This window comes from Odocoileus virginianus, chromosome 2, assembly GCF_023699985.2.
Source record: "Odocoileus virginianus isolate 20LAN1187 ecotype Illinois chromosome 2, Ovbor_1.2, whole genome shotgun sequence".
NCBI lineage: Eukaryota > Metazoa > Chordata > Mammalia > Artiodactyla > Cervidae > Odocoileus > Odocoileus virginianus.
The window spans coordinates 47,063,590-47,078,037 of record NC_069675.1 but is presented as its reverse complement, the minus strand read 5'-3'; the positions used below and the strand labels follow the sequence as shown (position 1 = coordinate 47,078,037).

Below are 14,448 nucleotides of genomic sequence, written 5' to 3'. Positions count from 1 at the left end.
GGTTGGGAGACAGGACAGGGGACTAGTACTAGCCAGTCCAGTTCTAGAAGCATGCTCTGACAACTAGGAAGGGAGGAAAGCACCGAAGAGCCCTTTGGGGGGCAGTCTTGGTCACCATCATGTCCATCTTCTTCCTTCTCAGTCCACTCCTAGACTCAAAGTCCAAGCAACTGGGGTGAGTGGGACCTAGACCTTCCAGGGTGAGGGTGGGGTCTGCTCACAGGGGCCTCAACCTGGGAGAGGGAAGTCAACACCTCCTTCCTCAAGAGGGGCCACATGTGAGATGTTGGGTTGGTATGAGGCCGGGTAGAGAACTGGGTGGTGTTGGCTTCTGTGGAGCAGTGAAAGGAGAGGCTGAAGATGGACAGATTCAGCTCAGGAAGGCTCTGGACAGACAGACACGCCAGCCTCCCTCATCTTCCAACTGAGGAAGCGGGTCCTATGAGGGCAGGGCTGCCATGGCCCATGTGGTGAAGGGGAAATAAAAAGTTAGGGCTAGCACCTTCCCCACTGGAGTCTGTCTGCTTTTTTAATTGAGGTGAAATTCACAAAACATGCAATCAACCCTTTTCAAGTGTACAATCTGAGCTTCCCTGGTGGTTAAGATGGTAATGAATCTGCCTGCAATGCAGGAGACCTGGGTTTGGTCCATGGGTCAGGAAGATCCCCTGGAGAAAGTGATGGCTAATCACTCTGATGTTCTGGCCTGGAGAATCCCATGGACAAAGGAGTTTGGTGAGCTACAGTCCATGGGGTCGCAAAGAATCAGACACAGACTGTGCAACTATCACACACAAATGTACAATCCAGTGTCAGGCGGTGCATTCATGATATTTATTGTGAATAAACTTTATTCAGTTTCAGAACTTTGGAGGGGTGGGGGTCGGTTTTTGGTTATGGGTGAGTTGCACTCACCAAGGTGGCAGAGACACTGGCCGGACTCTTCACTGCATCTTCAGTACCTTAGCACAGCGGGGGACAATGGCGCTCCCTCGAGCGCCTGTTGAATGAACATATGATGCCTGTCCAGGTGAACTCGTCTACCTGATTTGGATGCAGTTCCAGAGCGGACCCGTTGAGCCCGCGTTCCCGAGCCTACTCCACTGTGACCATTTCATACACAGGACTCCTGAGGTGTAGATCTGGCACCAGGCTTATTAGGTGGAGCCCCCACTTCACGAGGCCGGGGAATCCTCCCGAGCCGGGCGCCGCCGGCCCCAAGAGAGGCGCTGTGCCCGGATCCCGCGAGCCATCGCCAGCCGCTTTCGATTTGACCCGGTCTCTGTCGCCTCTCAGAGGAGGCGCGCCCCCCACCCCCTCCGGGCAGGCCCCGCCCCGCCCTCCGCTTCCTCCGGGGCCGCTGGTACTGCGGCCACTTGGGCAGAAGAGCCGGAGCGAGCGAGGCGGCTGCAGCGATGGTGAGGGCCCGGGGCGGGGCAGGGGGCGGAGGGCGAGCGTGGGGGTGCGGGGCGGCAGCCCGAAGTCCAAGGGCGGGGGCACCCTTTGCGACCCGCGCCCATTCCCCGGCGAGGTGACGAAGGCCGGCCGGGAGCCAGGACCGGTCCGGACCCTTCGCTTCCCACGCGCATCCCGGGAGGGAAAGTACTGCGCTTGCCGATCCTGGCTGCCCCGCGCCCGGTGAGTGAGCGGGACTTGCCGGAGCCGAGTAGTTAAACGCACCGGCTTTCGGAGTGAGACTCCGTGCTGAGGTCCTGGTGGCGGCCACTTACCCTTTCTGTGACCCCGGGGCAAGTCACTTAGCCTCCCTGAGCCTCTTTTTCCGCATGGTGAAGTGGGGTCAGCAGTACCTGCCTGGCTGGGTCCTTAGGAGGTTGAAGGAGATAACAGTGGCAGAGATTTGTCTGGTGCTCAGAACCTGCTCCTGAGAAGTGGTGGGTAATATGATGAACTCTGCAGCCCTTCCTGGGGCCGTGAGGAGCCAAGTCTGGCCCAGGAGTTGGAAACCTGAGCAGATGGGGTGGTAGAGGCCGGGTCAGCCCTGTGGCAGGGTGTTGGAGGGCAAACTCCTTCTCCTGGGGAAAGTGAAAGGAAGATGTTTACAATAAAATTTCCACTGAAGTTATCAGTGGGGCATAGCTTGACTCACTTCTAAGCCTTACCTAAGGGACACATTCTTGAGTTGAGTCATGCCCTACTCCGTGCTTTAGACTCCGGCCTCTGTCCCTGCTTGTCATTTCCAAGGCAAAGGTGTCAGAAGCTGGTGGTGTCAGTCACTTCTCCCCTTGCCTGGAACTCATGGGAAGTTGTGTCCAGCAGGAAGCAGGCTTAATGCTTTAAAATTCTGCCATGCAGGGACTTCCCTGGTGGTCTAGCAGTTACGACTCTGATCTCCCAATGCAGGGGGCATAGATTCGATCCCTGGTCAAGGAACTAAGATCCTGCATGGTGTGGCCAAAAAAAAAGATCCTGCCATGGAGAAGCAGCAGAGGTATGATGGATGTGGTCTGGCTGGGGGTTGAGGTGCCAAGATGGCCTCATCTCCAGGGAACTGGAGGCAGGAAGAGGAAGCCAGGCAGGAAGGTAGCAATGAGTTCTAAGGCTGGGCCAGGAAACCTAGGGAGGCCTGGAGAATGGGACAGAGCCTGGAGCCCATTTCCCAGCATGCAGAGCAAGGAATCAGGCAGGGTTAGGATGGGCTTGCAGCTGGCCCTTAGCACTTGGTGAGAAGAGGAAACTCCTGAAATGAAGGCTGAGGATGGGATCAGTTACTGGGGGGTACTGGAAAACTCTGGGACTCTCACAGGTTCATCTCAGGCAAATAGTGGATCTGAGCCTGAGACTTGATCTCTCTCTCAACCATCTCCTGGCCCCTTCCCTTCTGCATTTTCTCTCACTCCTGCCCCTTTGTCCATCCCTTTCTGCTTCCCATCTGGTCCTTCCCTACCTGTTCCTTCTTCCTTTCCCTTCTTTTCTCCTCTTTTTTTTTTAATGTTTATTTATTTATTTTTTGCTGCTCTGGGTCTTTGTTGCTGTGCTCAGGCTTTTCTCTAACTGGGGAGAGCAGGGGCTACTCTCTAGTTGTGGTGCACAGGCTTCTCATTGTGGTGGCTTCTCTTGTTGCGGAGCACATGCTAAGCACTCTGAGCTAAGCTCAGAGTATGTGCTCTAGGGTGTGTGGGCTTCAGTAGTTGTGGTGCATGGGCTTGGTTGCTCTGAGGCATGAGGAATCCTCCCAGAGCAGGGACTGTATCCATGTCTCAACCACTGGACCACCAGAGAAGTCGTTTTCTTTGCTGATTCATTCAGTTAACAACTGTTTCTTGGGCATTTCCCTTGCTAGTCATGGTGACCGGTACAGGGAATAGAGTAGAAACAAAATAGTGATGGGAAAGGTAGAAACTGAGCGGGGACTGACTTGATTCATTCATCTTATAGACAGTCCTCGCTTACGCACTGTGCAAACAATGTGGGTTTTTGAGCCACAGGCCTTCCTCATTTGCACACAAGTTGAGGAGACAGCATCAAAAGGTCTGATGGGTCTTTAGCCAGTCAGCTAAAGCATTTGACCTCCCTTTACCGCCATCCAGTTTAACACTAGGGTTAAGAATGTCATCCTTGGAGTCTAAGTCGGTTCAACTCCTAGATCTTCTATTCACTGACCCTGTGACCTTGGATGGGGGTGATTTAACCCCTCTGAACCTCAGTTTCTTATAAAACTGGGATAAGGGTACTTTTCTCAGTGTATTGTTGTGAGGCTTTAATGAGATAAAGTGAGCAGTCAGCTGGCAGCTCAATGCTTAGCTCAGAGTACATGCCCATTGATTGGGAGCTGTTATTACTGTCAAGATGTAAAACCTTCTCAACAGCCTGCAATGCCTGGTGGAAATGCACTAGATGTAGGTTATCAAAGGCCCATGTCAAGTTCTATATATAGGTTAGAAACAGTTATGTGCATAAGTTGGCCATAGGGAAGAGCTTGCTTGGCTGTGTATTTTGTAAAAATATTTGAATTTTATTTTTTAAAAAAATGAGATTCATTTATTTATTATTTTATCTTGTTATTTATTAAAAAAATTTTTTGGAGCATAGTGGGTCTTTGTTGCTTCACGCAGGCTACTCTAGTTGCAGCACGCGGGCTTCTCATTGCGGTGGCTTCTCTAGGTGTGTGGGCTTCAGTAGTTACACCCAAGAGGATTTATTAACCACAAGTATTGTGTGGTTCCTGGGATCTGACAGCTAAAAAAAAAAAAACTAGGGAAAATTGGGCTATAGAAATTTATGAAGTGTTAGTTCCTCAGCTGTGTCCAACTCCTTGAGACCCTATGGACTATATCCCACCAGGCTCCTCTGTCTTGGAATTCTTCAGATAAGAATACTGGAGCGGGTTGCCATTCCCTTCTCCAGGGGATCTTATAGCAATAATGGCTGTTATTTATTGAGCATTCAGGAATTGTGCTAGGCATTTTATTTCTAATAGGTCACATGCCTCAGCTAATGTGGGAGATGTTATTGTTACCACTTAATAGATGAGGAAGTGGAGGGTCAGAAAGGTCATGTCCCCAGTCCTTAGTCACTCAGCTGTTGAGCAGCAGAGGCAGGATTTGAAGGTGCTGGTGGCTGTAATGCAGGGTGCAGCTCTTAAGCTCTGAGCTCAGGTGTGAACTGACCCAGGAAGGAGTTGATACCCCACGTCACTGCCTGGGTGGGTCTCTCTAAGGATGACAACCGTGACAGCTGGCCATAGGCACTAACCAGGAAAAAGGGCAGACAGGAATGTTTGAATGGGAGGTTTTTTGAGAGCTTTGTTTTTCCGAGGAACTAGCTGTTTCTGGCCGGAAAAACCTGAGGGGAGATTTGAGAAATGAAGGAGGCATGTTCTGCACACAGGAAAACGGTCTGTTGATTTCCAGTTTAACTACCACCGTCTGTCCGCCAGCAACGCTGCCCCCCACCCCTGCCCCCACTCTCGGAAGTGCCTCTCACCCTCCCTTCCTCTCTCACTCATCCTTCCTCTCTTGCCTTCCTCCCTCCCCCAGCCTGCAGACATCTCCACATACCCTTGCTGATGGCACTTCTACATGCCTTCTAGTGGCTTCTGGCCTCAGTTATCTCACTTTCATCCACGCCAATCTACCACCAACACAGAAGTTCTCCTCCAGGCTCAGAAACCTACGCTAGTTCTTGATTCATCCATTTCTCCCTCTGCGAGAGCATCCTTGTGTTTTTTGGCCACCTCACACTGCATGTGAAATCCTAGTTCCCAGACCAGGGATCAAACCTGTGTCCCCTGCTGTGGAAGCGCCAAATCTTAACCACTAAGTACCAGAGAAGTCCTACTTCTTGACTTTTTGGGGCTTTCTCAGGCCCCACCCTGCCCCTCCACCCTTAACTCTGTCTGGAGTATGTTTCTGTCTGCCTGTGGCAGGAGCATCCAAGCTCCACCTTACCCGGTCCATCTTGGTTCTCAGGAATCACTTGTCTGTCGGCAACTCCAACACTCCCTATTTGTATCTCATGGTGTGAAGTCATTGCTCTCCTCTAATTGTATCATATACGTCTCTTTTCCCCAGCCTATAGCCATCTTTTCAAGAACAGCCCCAACTCATTCAGAAAATATTTTCCACACATCCACTGTGTGCCAAGCATTACACTGAGTTCTGTATGGCAGGAATCCTGCCCTCTGGTCTCTTATCTCCTTTTAAATCCCGCAGTTCTTTATTTTAATCATTGCCAGCAGAGACTCGTGCATATAGTGTCCTTTTTCCTCTGCTTGAGAAAGGCCAAGGAGGCCCAGAGACTTGAACCTCGGGCCTGTGTGTTCCCTGGAGTGAATGTGTTCTTTTAGGCCTGGGCCCATCTAGGCTCCAGACAGGCCTGGCTTTGCGGTTGGGGGATGGAGGCTGCAGCTTGCAGTGGGAGGCACAGCCAGCTCTCCAGAAGAATGTGACCCAACATCACCCCATGCTGGAGAATAAGATAACAACAGCTGTAGCATTTAGAGTAGGAAAAAAAATGACGTGCAGCATTCCACAGTCTCTAGCAGGGGTTCTCATTTAAAAAAAAAAAAAAAGTTTTTGTTTATTCGTTTATTTTTCTTTGGGCCGCACTGGGTCTTCATTGCTGTGTGGGCTTTCTCTAGTTGCCAAGAGTGGGGGCTACTCTTGAGTTGTGGTGCTCGGGCTTCTCATTGCAGTGGCTTGTCTTGTTGCGGAGCACAGATTTTAGGGCACGTGGGCTTCAGTACTTACGGCTCAGGGGCTCTAGAGCTCAGGCTCAGTAGTTGCCCCAGGGCATGTGGGATCTTCTCTGACCAGGGATTGAACTCATGTCTGCTGCATTGGCAGTCAGATCCTTTACCAGTGAACCACAAGGTTCTCATTTTTGAATCCTTCCCAGGTTTTTGCCTTGGACTATTTGAATGTAGGAATGCCTTGGACTATTTGAATATGAGAGATTCCAAGTAACGGAGTGTAAGTCACTCAATTGTGTCTGACTCTTTGCGACCCCATGTACTATACAGTTCATGGAATTCTCCAGGCCAGAATACTGGAGTGGGTAACCGTTCCCTTCTCCAGGGGATCTTCCCAACCCAGGGATCGAACCCAGATCTTCTGCACTATAGGCGGATTCTTTACCAGCTGAGCCACAAGGGAAGCCCAAGTAATGGAGACTTGCTGATTATTCATATAGCCGTAATAATAATGGTGATGGTGGTTGACTCAGGAAGAGATAGAGATGAGTACAACTTTCCAGCTTGCTTCATGATATTTCCTCGTTCCCCAACTATGGCTTTCCCCAGTCCAAATGCACCCTTCTATTGTGGTTTGCTGCTCCCCCTTTCGAAACAGGTTGCTTTTCTAGCTCATGAGTAAATATTGACCTACTTGGGTTTCAGATGCCTGCCCCCTCGAAACTCCTGCTGGGTTAGAGAAATACACTGGGGTAACAAACTTGAGCATCAGAGTTGCATTTGGATAAGTTATAATGCAATTGGCCCACTCACTGACTCCCTGCGATGGTCAGCATTGTGTGCTGGCCTCCTGGGTCCCCAGGCTGGTGGCAGACAAAGGCAGGGCACTGGCCCCTGCCCTCCCTCTGGGAGCTTGTGGTCCAGTTGAGGAGAGAGAACTCATATACTGGGAATGCTTGGAGGTTATGTGCAAGGAAGCTGCGAGGATCCTGAATGGGAATTCTTGCCTGAGTAGGAGGTGGCCCTCTGTGACCACCAGATCCCTTTCCTTTTTCTGGTTTTAAGTGGAATTCAGTCAAATGCTGAAATGTCTGCTGCAGACAATGGGCAATATAGTCTGGCAGGAAAGTGAGCTTGGCCCATGTTCTGTGGGGAGGAGATGAGAACAGGGTTGGGCTCTGGGGGACTGGGCCGGAAGAGGAGGGAGTTGCTGTGGTTTGTTAATCTGCTGGGATTCATCTCCTCCTGGCAGCATGTCTCTGGACTCCAGTCTCCTGCCATGGGTCTCTCCCTGGTGCATGTATCCGAAGCCCAGTTTCTTCCTTGCTTGTGACCCATGCTTTCTTCCTCTTCCTGACCTCTCCCCCAGCTTGGACCCTGCATCTCCCTTCCCAGTCCTCTGAAATGAGCCAGGTTCTTTTGTCAGATGAGGCTGCTGCCCAGGCTGGGAAATCCAAGAGCTGAATCCCAGAGAAGACCTTGGCTATAGCTGAAAAGCTGGAGGCCAGAGGCCAGGAAGGCCAAGGCTCCCAGGCAGACAGGGAGTCAACTCTGAGCACTGATGCGGGAGTAGAGTCAGGCCAGGAAGCAGAACTGGCCTGACAAGTCAGAGGCTGGGGAAGGAAGGAAGGGAGATCTAATCTGAGTGTGTGTCTGTAGGGTTGGGCAGAGGCTATATAAGATGTGGTGGTCCAAAATGACCTCTCTAGCTCTGTGGGCTGGATCTCCTTCTTGTCTGGCTGTGGCCAAGTAGCTCAGTTGCTTGTTCTTCAGCGCCTCTTTAAGCCAGTGGGAAACCACAAGGCAGGTGCACCCTGAGTTGAGGCCATCCTAGAACAGGTGGGGCTTCCCTGGTGGCTCAGACAGTAAGAATCTGCCTGCAGTACAAGAGACTCAGGTTCGATCCCTGGGTGGGCAAAATCCCCCAGAGAAGGGAATGGCAACCCATTCCAGTATTCTTGTCTGGAGAATTCCATGGACAGAGGAGCCTGGCGGCCTGTAGTCCACGGGGTCACAAAGAGTCAGACATGACTGAGTGACTTTCCCTTCACTTCGAACACGTGAGCCGAGTGTCTGCTTTGGGGGAGGGTGGTCAGGTCCTGGGAAGGTCTCATCCTGGGGCACCTTAGATGAAGGTGAGATGCTGGAAGTCAAGGCTGACCTAGGACCTGCCCTGATGGACATGGGAGGGGGGAGCCAAAGACGAGCCATACACCCCGAGAGATCAGCCCTTCATTCAGCCCATATCAGACCCTTATGTGAATAATGCTGTTATAATGCTGTTCCCCTTACTCAGACACTGCACACACACACACACACACACACCGGGGGCAAGGAGGCCTCTGGGTCTCATGGCCAGATGAGGGCCATATGGGGGCATCACATAGCCCTGACCTTGGGCTTGGTGCCCAGGCAGGGAAAGAGTTGGAGCGATGCCAGCAGCAGGCGGATGAGGTGACAGAAATCATGCGCAACAACTTCGACAAGGTCCTGGAGCGTGACGGGAAGCTGGTGGAGCTGCAGCAGCGTTCAGACCAACTCCTGGACATGGTGTGAGGCCTGGGGAAGCAGGGAGGGCGAGGGCGAGGGACCCTCGTAAGGAGCACTCAGACGGTGCCCAGGGCTCTCCCAGCCATGGGTGGGGCCTGATGCTTACCCAAAGGCCAGTGTGGGTTTCTTGAGGGCCCTGAGCCCAGCTGGCAATGGGTGGGGAGGCCTCGTGAAGGATGAAGGCCTTGGTTTGAAGCTGTGGATCGTCCTAAAACGTTGAAGACTGGTGTTGTTAACTGGGAATGAACCCGCAGGGCTGTGAGTCGGGGGCTACACCAGTGTCTAGACCAGGAGTCAGGCTGGGAGGGTCCCAAGAGAGGCTTTGTGGAGAAAGGGAGCTGACAGGTTGGGGAGGCTGAGCAAGGAGACAAGGAGACCCCTTGTGGGGATGGGGTTGGTAGGAGCTGGTCTGGGGCTCTGGGGAAAACCCTAACTCCCACCCTGTGTCTGGGGGGTGTCTGCAGAGCTCAGCCTTCAGCAAGACAACCAAGACTCTGGCCCAGAAGAAGCGCTGGGAGAATGCCCGGTGCCGGATCTACGTGGGGCTGGCAGTGGGCAGTGCCCTGCTCATCCTCCTGATTGTGTTGCTGGCCATCCTTCTCCCACAAAGCAGCAAGGGCAGCAGCGCCCCACAGTCCCAGGATGCAGGCCCTGCCTTGGGGCCTGGGGAATGACCCAGCAGGGCCTGGAAAAAAGGCCAAAGAGCCACGCTGGTCAGTTATCTTCAGAGAACCCTGGAGTTTGCGCCCCTCTGAGCCACCCCAGTGAGCGTGGAGGGCAGCCTCAATGTGTGCACCTTGGTTACTTCCTGTCATACCACAGACTGGCCCTTGAGGGCAACCTGCTGCACTGGCTATGCCAAGCCAGCCCCACCTGGAACTTAGTAAAAACCACTGTTTGGGTAAAAACTGGTGTATGTGTGTGTGTGTTTGAGGGCTTCCTAGGTGGTGCGGTAAAGAGCCCGCCTGCCAATGCAGGAGACAAAAGAGATGTGGGTTTGATCCCAGGGTTGGGAAGAGTCCCTGGAGGAGGGCACAGCAACTCACTCCAGTATTCTTGCCTGGAGAATCTCACGGACAGAGGAGCCTGGCGGGCTACAGTCCATGGGGTCAGAGTCGGACATGACTGAAGTGACTTAATGTGTGTGTTTGAAGATCCTCAGATTGGTTCATCCTGCTCTGCCTCCACCCCCATGGCTGCTTAGAAAAGAGAAAGACCCAAAGGACTCCAGCCCTGGGAGGTGGCATCTTCTTCTTTCTTCCCCATGATCCAGTCTTACAGACAGATCCCTCTAGGGTGCAGGTATAAAGACACAATAGCCCCCAAACCAGAACCTTCAGCTGGTGCCCTGTCTCCCTGAGGATGAAATCTGTTATTCTTCTGAGTTTGGGGTTGTTCAGAAGACCCATAGGGTGACAAAGAGGAAGGCACTCCGGTGATCTTATCTCACAAGGCTCTCACCTTCAGAGAGGCTCTTCCCCCTTGGGTACCTCCTCTCTAGTTTCTGCCCCCAAGTTCTTCCTCAGGCTCTACACCAGATTACAGATGCAGCATGCGTATATTTTCAGTTGTGCAGTTGTGTGTGACTCTTTGCTACCTCATGGACTCTAGCCAGGCTTTTTGGTCCATGGGATTTTTCCCTGAAAGAATATTGGAGTGGGTTGCCATTTCCTACACCAGGGGATCTTTTCCCAACCCAGGGATTGAACCAAAGTCCCCTGCATCTCCTACATTGGCAGGCGGATTCTTCACCACTGGGAAGCCCATACAGATGTAGCAGGTGGCAGGAAAAGGGAAGAGCTTTTTCCTATGTGATGCTGTAAGGTGCAGAGTCACAAAGGATGGCCTGGAGTTTGCCCTGTGGGAAAGAATTCGGGCTTTTCAAAGCTCTAGGACTGCACAGGGCCAGGGAGGCAGTGCCTTCAGAACACCAGGAAAGAGCATTGGGTAAAGGCCAAGTAAGAAGGAAAGGTCCTACGAAAACCTGGGAAGCAGGGCAGCCACCACTTGAGCTACTTAATTGCATCTCAAACTCAAGTGTAGGTAGGAAGAGGAATTCGGGGTCAAGTGTGTGACAGAAGCAGTTCCTTGTTAGGGGGAGTGAGGGCTACTGATAAAGAAACAAGAACAAACCCTTCAGTTGTGTGGAGCTGTACCCTCACAGAGCAGGTTACTTCCGCTAGGCTCACCACCATCAGCCTTTACTGGGAAAGATGGAGGGAAGCACCGAGCACTGCACTTAGGTCTGCAACACTGCTTAGAAGTCCTGTGGAATTGGACTTGGGTTTTTACATATGTAAAAGCAATAATGATACTTCTTGTTCAGTCACTAAGTAGTATACGACTCTTTGCGACCCCATGGACTACAGCATGCCAGGCCCCGAAGTCCTCCACTATCTCCCAGTGTTTGCCCAAATACATGTTCACTGAGTCGGTGATGCTGTGTAACCATCTCGTCCTCTGCCACCCTATTCTTCTCCTCCTCCTTCAATCTTTCCCAGCATCAGTCTTTTCCAATGACTCAGCTCTTTGAATCAGGAGGCCAAAGTATTGGAGCTTCAGCAACAGTCCTTCCAATGAATATTCAGTGTTGATTTCCTTTAGAACTGACCGGTTTGATCTCCTTGCAGTCCAAGGGACTCTCAAGAGTCTTCTCCAGCACTACAATTTAAAGGCATCAGTTCTTTGGCACTCAACCTTCTTTATGGTCCAGCTCTCATAGCCATACATGACTACTGGAAAAACCATAGCTTTGACAATAATGATACTAGCTCCTGGATAATTGTGAGGAGTATTTATATTTATACCCTGTGTACAATATAAATGTAATGGTTCTAGTTGCCAAATAAATGATAGCAGTCAAATCATTTAGTACACACACACACAAAGAGCCAAATCATTTAGTATACACACACACACACACCCCCAGGCGAATGCTAGCTAGCAGCCAAATCATTTAGTGCACACACACACACAGAGCCAAATCATTTAGTACACACACACACACACACACCCAGGCCTAGATCAGTTAAATTTGATCTTTGAGACTAAACATCAGATGTGGAGTTTTGTTGTTGTTTTTTCCCCTAAAGCTGCAACCTCTCCTTTCCTCCTCCAAGAGATTCATGGGTGCCAGGGATGCAAACTACTTATTAAATTCAAGCCACTAATTTTACAGAAGCTGAGCAATGGGCTAAAAGATCACACAGATAGATAGTTCCCTGAGCTGGTAGACCTCTACTCGGGCGGGGGAGTTTACCCCACCTTTTATTATTGTGCCTAACACAGCAGAACTGAATAGGAAAGTTTTGTTTGTTTTAAGGGAGTCAAGGTGGCGTCAAGTGTCTAGTCCTGAACCGACCAGAGTGCAGCGGGTGCTGAAGTGCCCGGCGAGGATGCGGCAGAGCCGCGGGAAGCCCCGACTCCAGGCTTCTCTAGGCTCGCAGAACCCTTACCCCTGAGTCAGCGCCTCCCTCTCTCTGACAGGCCTGTAAGATCTGACCTGCCGAGACCCTCTGAGTCGCAGAGCGGTTAGAGGACCCCTATAGTCCAAACATTTGGCTTCTCAAGATTATGCGATCCGCTCGTGCCTCCCAGAAACCTACCCTAGACAGGGGCTCCAAGAGGACCGTTTTCTTTCTTTCTTTTTCATTTTTTTTTTTTTTTTTTTTTTTTTGAGGACCGTTTTCTGACCCACCTCGGTCCCTGCCATTGGCTTTAGCCCTTGGTCACCTGACTTATTCGAGCCAATGAGAGGTGACAAAATGAATACTTCCTCTTCCTATGTGGTGAAAGAGCCACTGTGCCCGCCTTTCGGGGACTCTGATTGGTCGCCCTCCCTCAACTCGCTAGTTTATTGGCCAGCGCCACAAGACTGAGGTCCGGCCGGGTCTGAGGACTGTGTCAGACAGCCCGGCTGCCATGGCGTCCTATTTCGATGAACACGACTGTGAGCCGTTGGATCGCGAACGGGATCCCCGAACAAACATGCTGCTGGAGCTTGCAAGGTGGGTGTGCGGGGCTGAAAGGTAGGGCCCACACAGCAGGTGTCTAGGCTAAGGCTGGCTGGAGAACACGGATTATCTGGGGCAGCAGTTTCTGGGTAAAACGGATAAATAATATGCACAGTTAATTCCGCAGTGAGATTCGGGAGGAAGACGATAATTTGGGTCATCCGTGGACGGGCCAGAGCAAGGGAATTCTGGAAAAAGAGATCGGAGTGTGGAAGAGGGGGTGTCCGGACTGGAGTAGGTATATCTGTTAGGCACTTCAAGCACGGAAGCCACACTGCCACTTGGAATCTGGCTTTATCGGGTCATTCCTGAGTGGCCCGAGTAATTTCTCTAAGTTGTCTCTTGTGTAAAACTGGAATAAATAGCCTGCATGCTTGGGGTGTCTGATGGCCTGGGGTTGTCTGATAGCTGCTGTAAGCCATTTCACACGGTGCTTTTTGTCTAGTGAGCTCTACTGAGGGGTAGCTATTAGTATGACTTGTCGGGCAGAGTATTTGTCTGTTAATGTGTAGTGGATTGTGGGGGCAAAGATTCTTTGGGCAAAGATTCTTTGGTTCTGACCTTGCATCCTTCTTCCCAGGTCCCTTTTCAATAGGATGGACTTTGAAGACTTGGGGTTGGTAGTAGATTGGGACCACCACCTGCCTCCACCCGCTGCCAAGACTGCAGTTGAGAACCTTCCCAGGACAGTCATCAGGGGCTCTCAGGCTGGTGAGAACACTAAGTCTTTCCATTAATTCTTTGGGGCATGTCTGCCAGACTGACCAACTCTGGAAGCCAGATTAGAGTCTGGCCCTTCAGTTTTCCAGGTCAGGCTGGGGCAAGTGTGTCCTTCAGGAGTGGGAGCTGGGAGGTGGGGCCTGTGGCAGCTCTCCTGATTAGCACTCCCTCCTCAAGAGCTCAAGTGCCCCGTGTGTCTTTTGGAATTTGAGGAGGAGGAGACTGCCATTGAGATGCCTTGCCATCATCTCTTCCATTCCAACTGCATTCTGCCCTGGCTGAGCAAGGTACTGTTTCCTTTCTCCCAGCCCTCACCCTGCCTTGGGCCTAGTCCTCAAGCCTCTTTCTATTGATGGACCTTTGGGGTGGGGTGTGGGATCAGAGATGGGAGAGGGGTAAGGGTAGGGAATTGGGAGCTGGGGATGGTTGTTTTGCGCTTATGAAAACCAGACGGGCTGGTACACTGCACTGCTTTTCCCAGACCAATTCCTGCCCTCTGTGCCGCCATGAGCTGCCCACTGATGATGACACTTATGAGGAGCACAAGCGAGATAAGGTAGGGGGCTGGGCAAGTGGAGGGGGTGGTCACAGGGCTCCCTGAGTCCCTGTTCCTGATGCTCTCATTCCCCACCTTAGGAGGCCTGAGTAGGCTCACAGTCCATGACTCTGGCCACCTTCCCAGTGACTGTGGTGAGGGGCAAGGGCCTTGGCAATGTTCCTGCCAAAATGCTAGGGGCCTGAAAACAGTGAGCCAGCCCCACGATGGCTGCCCTATCCCTTCACCCACAGGCCTTTGGGGATGGCCCCCGACCAGTGTGCACTCTTTGCTTCAGGCTCGCAAGCAGCAGCAGAAGCACCGCCTCGAGAACCTCCACGGAGCCATGTATACATGAGGTGGCTAGGGCTGGACACTGGTCCTCTGCAACATGTTCCTCTTGCATCTTGAATTCTCATTAAAGGTTTCTTCACTCATCCTGCTGCTGGATTGCTCTCAGGCATGGGCAGGGGCTCTGT

The 14,448-nt window shown here is 51.8% G+C and overlaps 2 protein-coding genes across 4 annotated transcripts; both read left to right on the top strand.

Annotated features, from left to right (window-relative positions):
* The first annotated feature begins 1,313 nt into the window (after positions 1-1,313).
* Positions 1,314-9,609, top strand: VAMP5 (vesicle associated membrane protein 5). 2 transcript variants are annotated; one of them, XM_070479621.1, is made up of 4 exons: positions 1,342-1,418; positions 2,362-2,449; positions 8,564-8,701; positions 9,166-9,609. In XM_070479621.1, the coding sequence occupies exons 3-4, from the start codon at positions 8,618-8,620 to the stop codon at positions 9,373-9,375; spliced, it is 294 nt and encodes a 97-aa protein (XP_070335722.1). In that variant the 5' UTR covers positions 1,342-1,418; positions 2,362-2,449; positions 8,564-8,617; the 3' UTR covers positions 9,376-9,609. The 2 variants fall into 2 exon arrangements, with proteins under 2 accessions (XP_020745092.1, XP_070335722.1); XM_020889433.2 differs by lacking the exon at positions 2,362-2,449 and having other exon boundaries at positions 1,314-1,418.
* Positions 9,610-12,555: 2,946 nt separating this feature from the next.
* Positions 12,556-14,406, top strand: RNF181 (ring finger protein 181). 2 transcript variants are annotated; one of them, XM_020889439.2, is made up of 5 exons: positions 12,556-12,708; positions 13,295-13,425; positions 13,612-13,721; positions 13,916-13,990; positions 14,224-14,406. In XM_020889439.2, the coding sequence occupies exons 1-5, from the start codon at positions 12,623-12,625 to the stop codon at positions 14,389-14,391; spliced, it is 570 nt and encodes a 189-aa protein (XP_020745098.1). In that variant the 5' UTR covers positions 12,556-12,622; the 3' UTR covers positions 14,392-14,406. The 2 variants fall into 2 exon arrangements, with proteins under 2 accessions (XP_020745098.1, XP_020745099.1); XM_020889440.2 differs by having other exon boundaries at positions 12,565-12,708; positions 14,268-14,406.
* Positions 14,407-14,448: the final 42 nt, after the last annotated feature.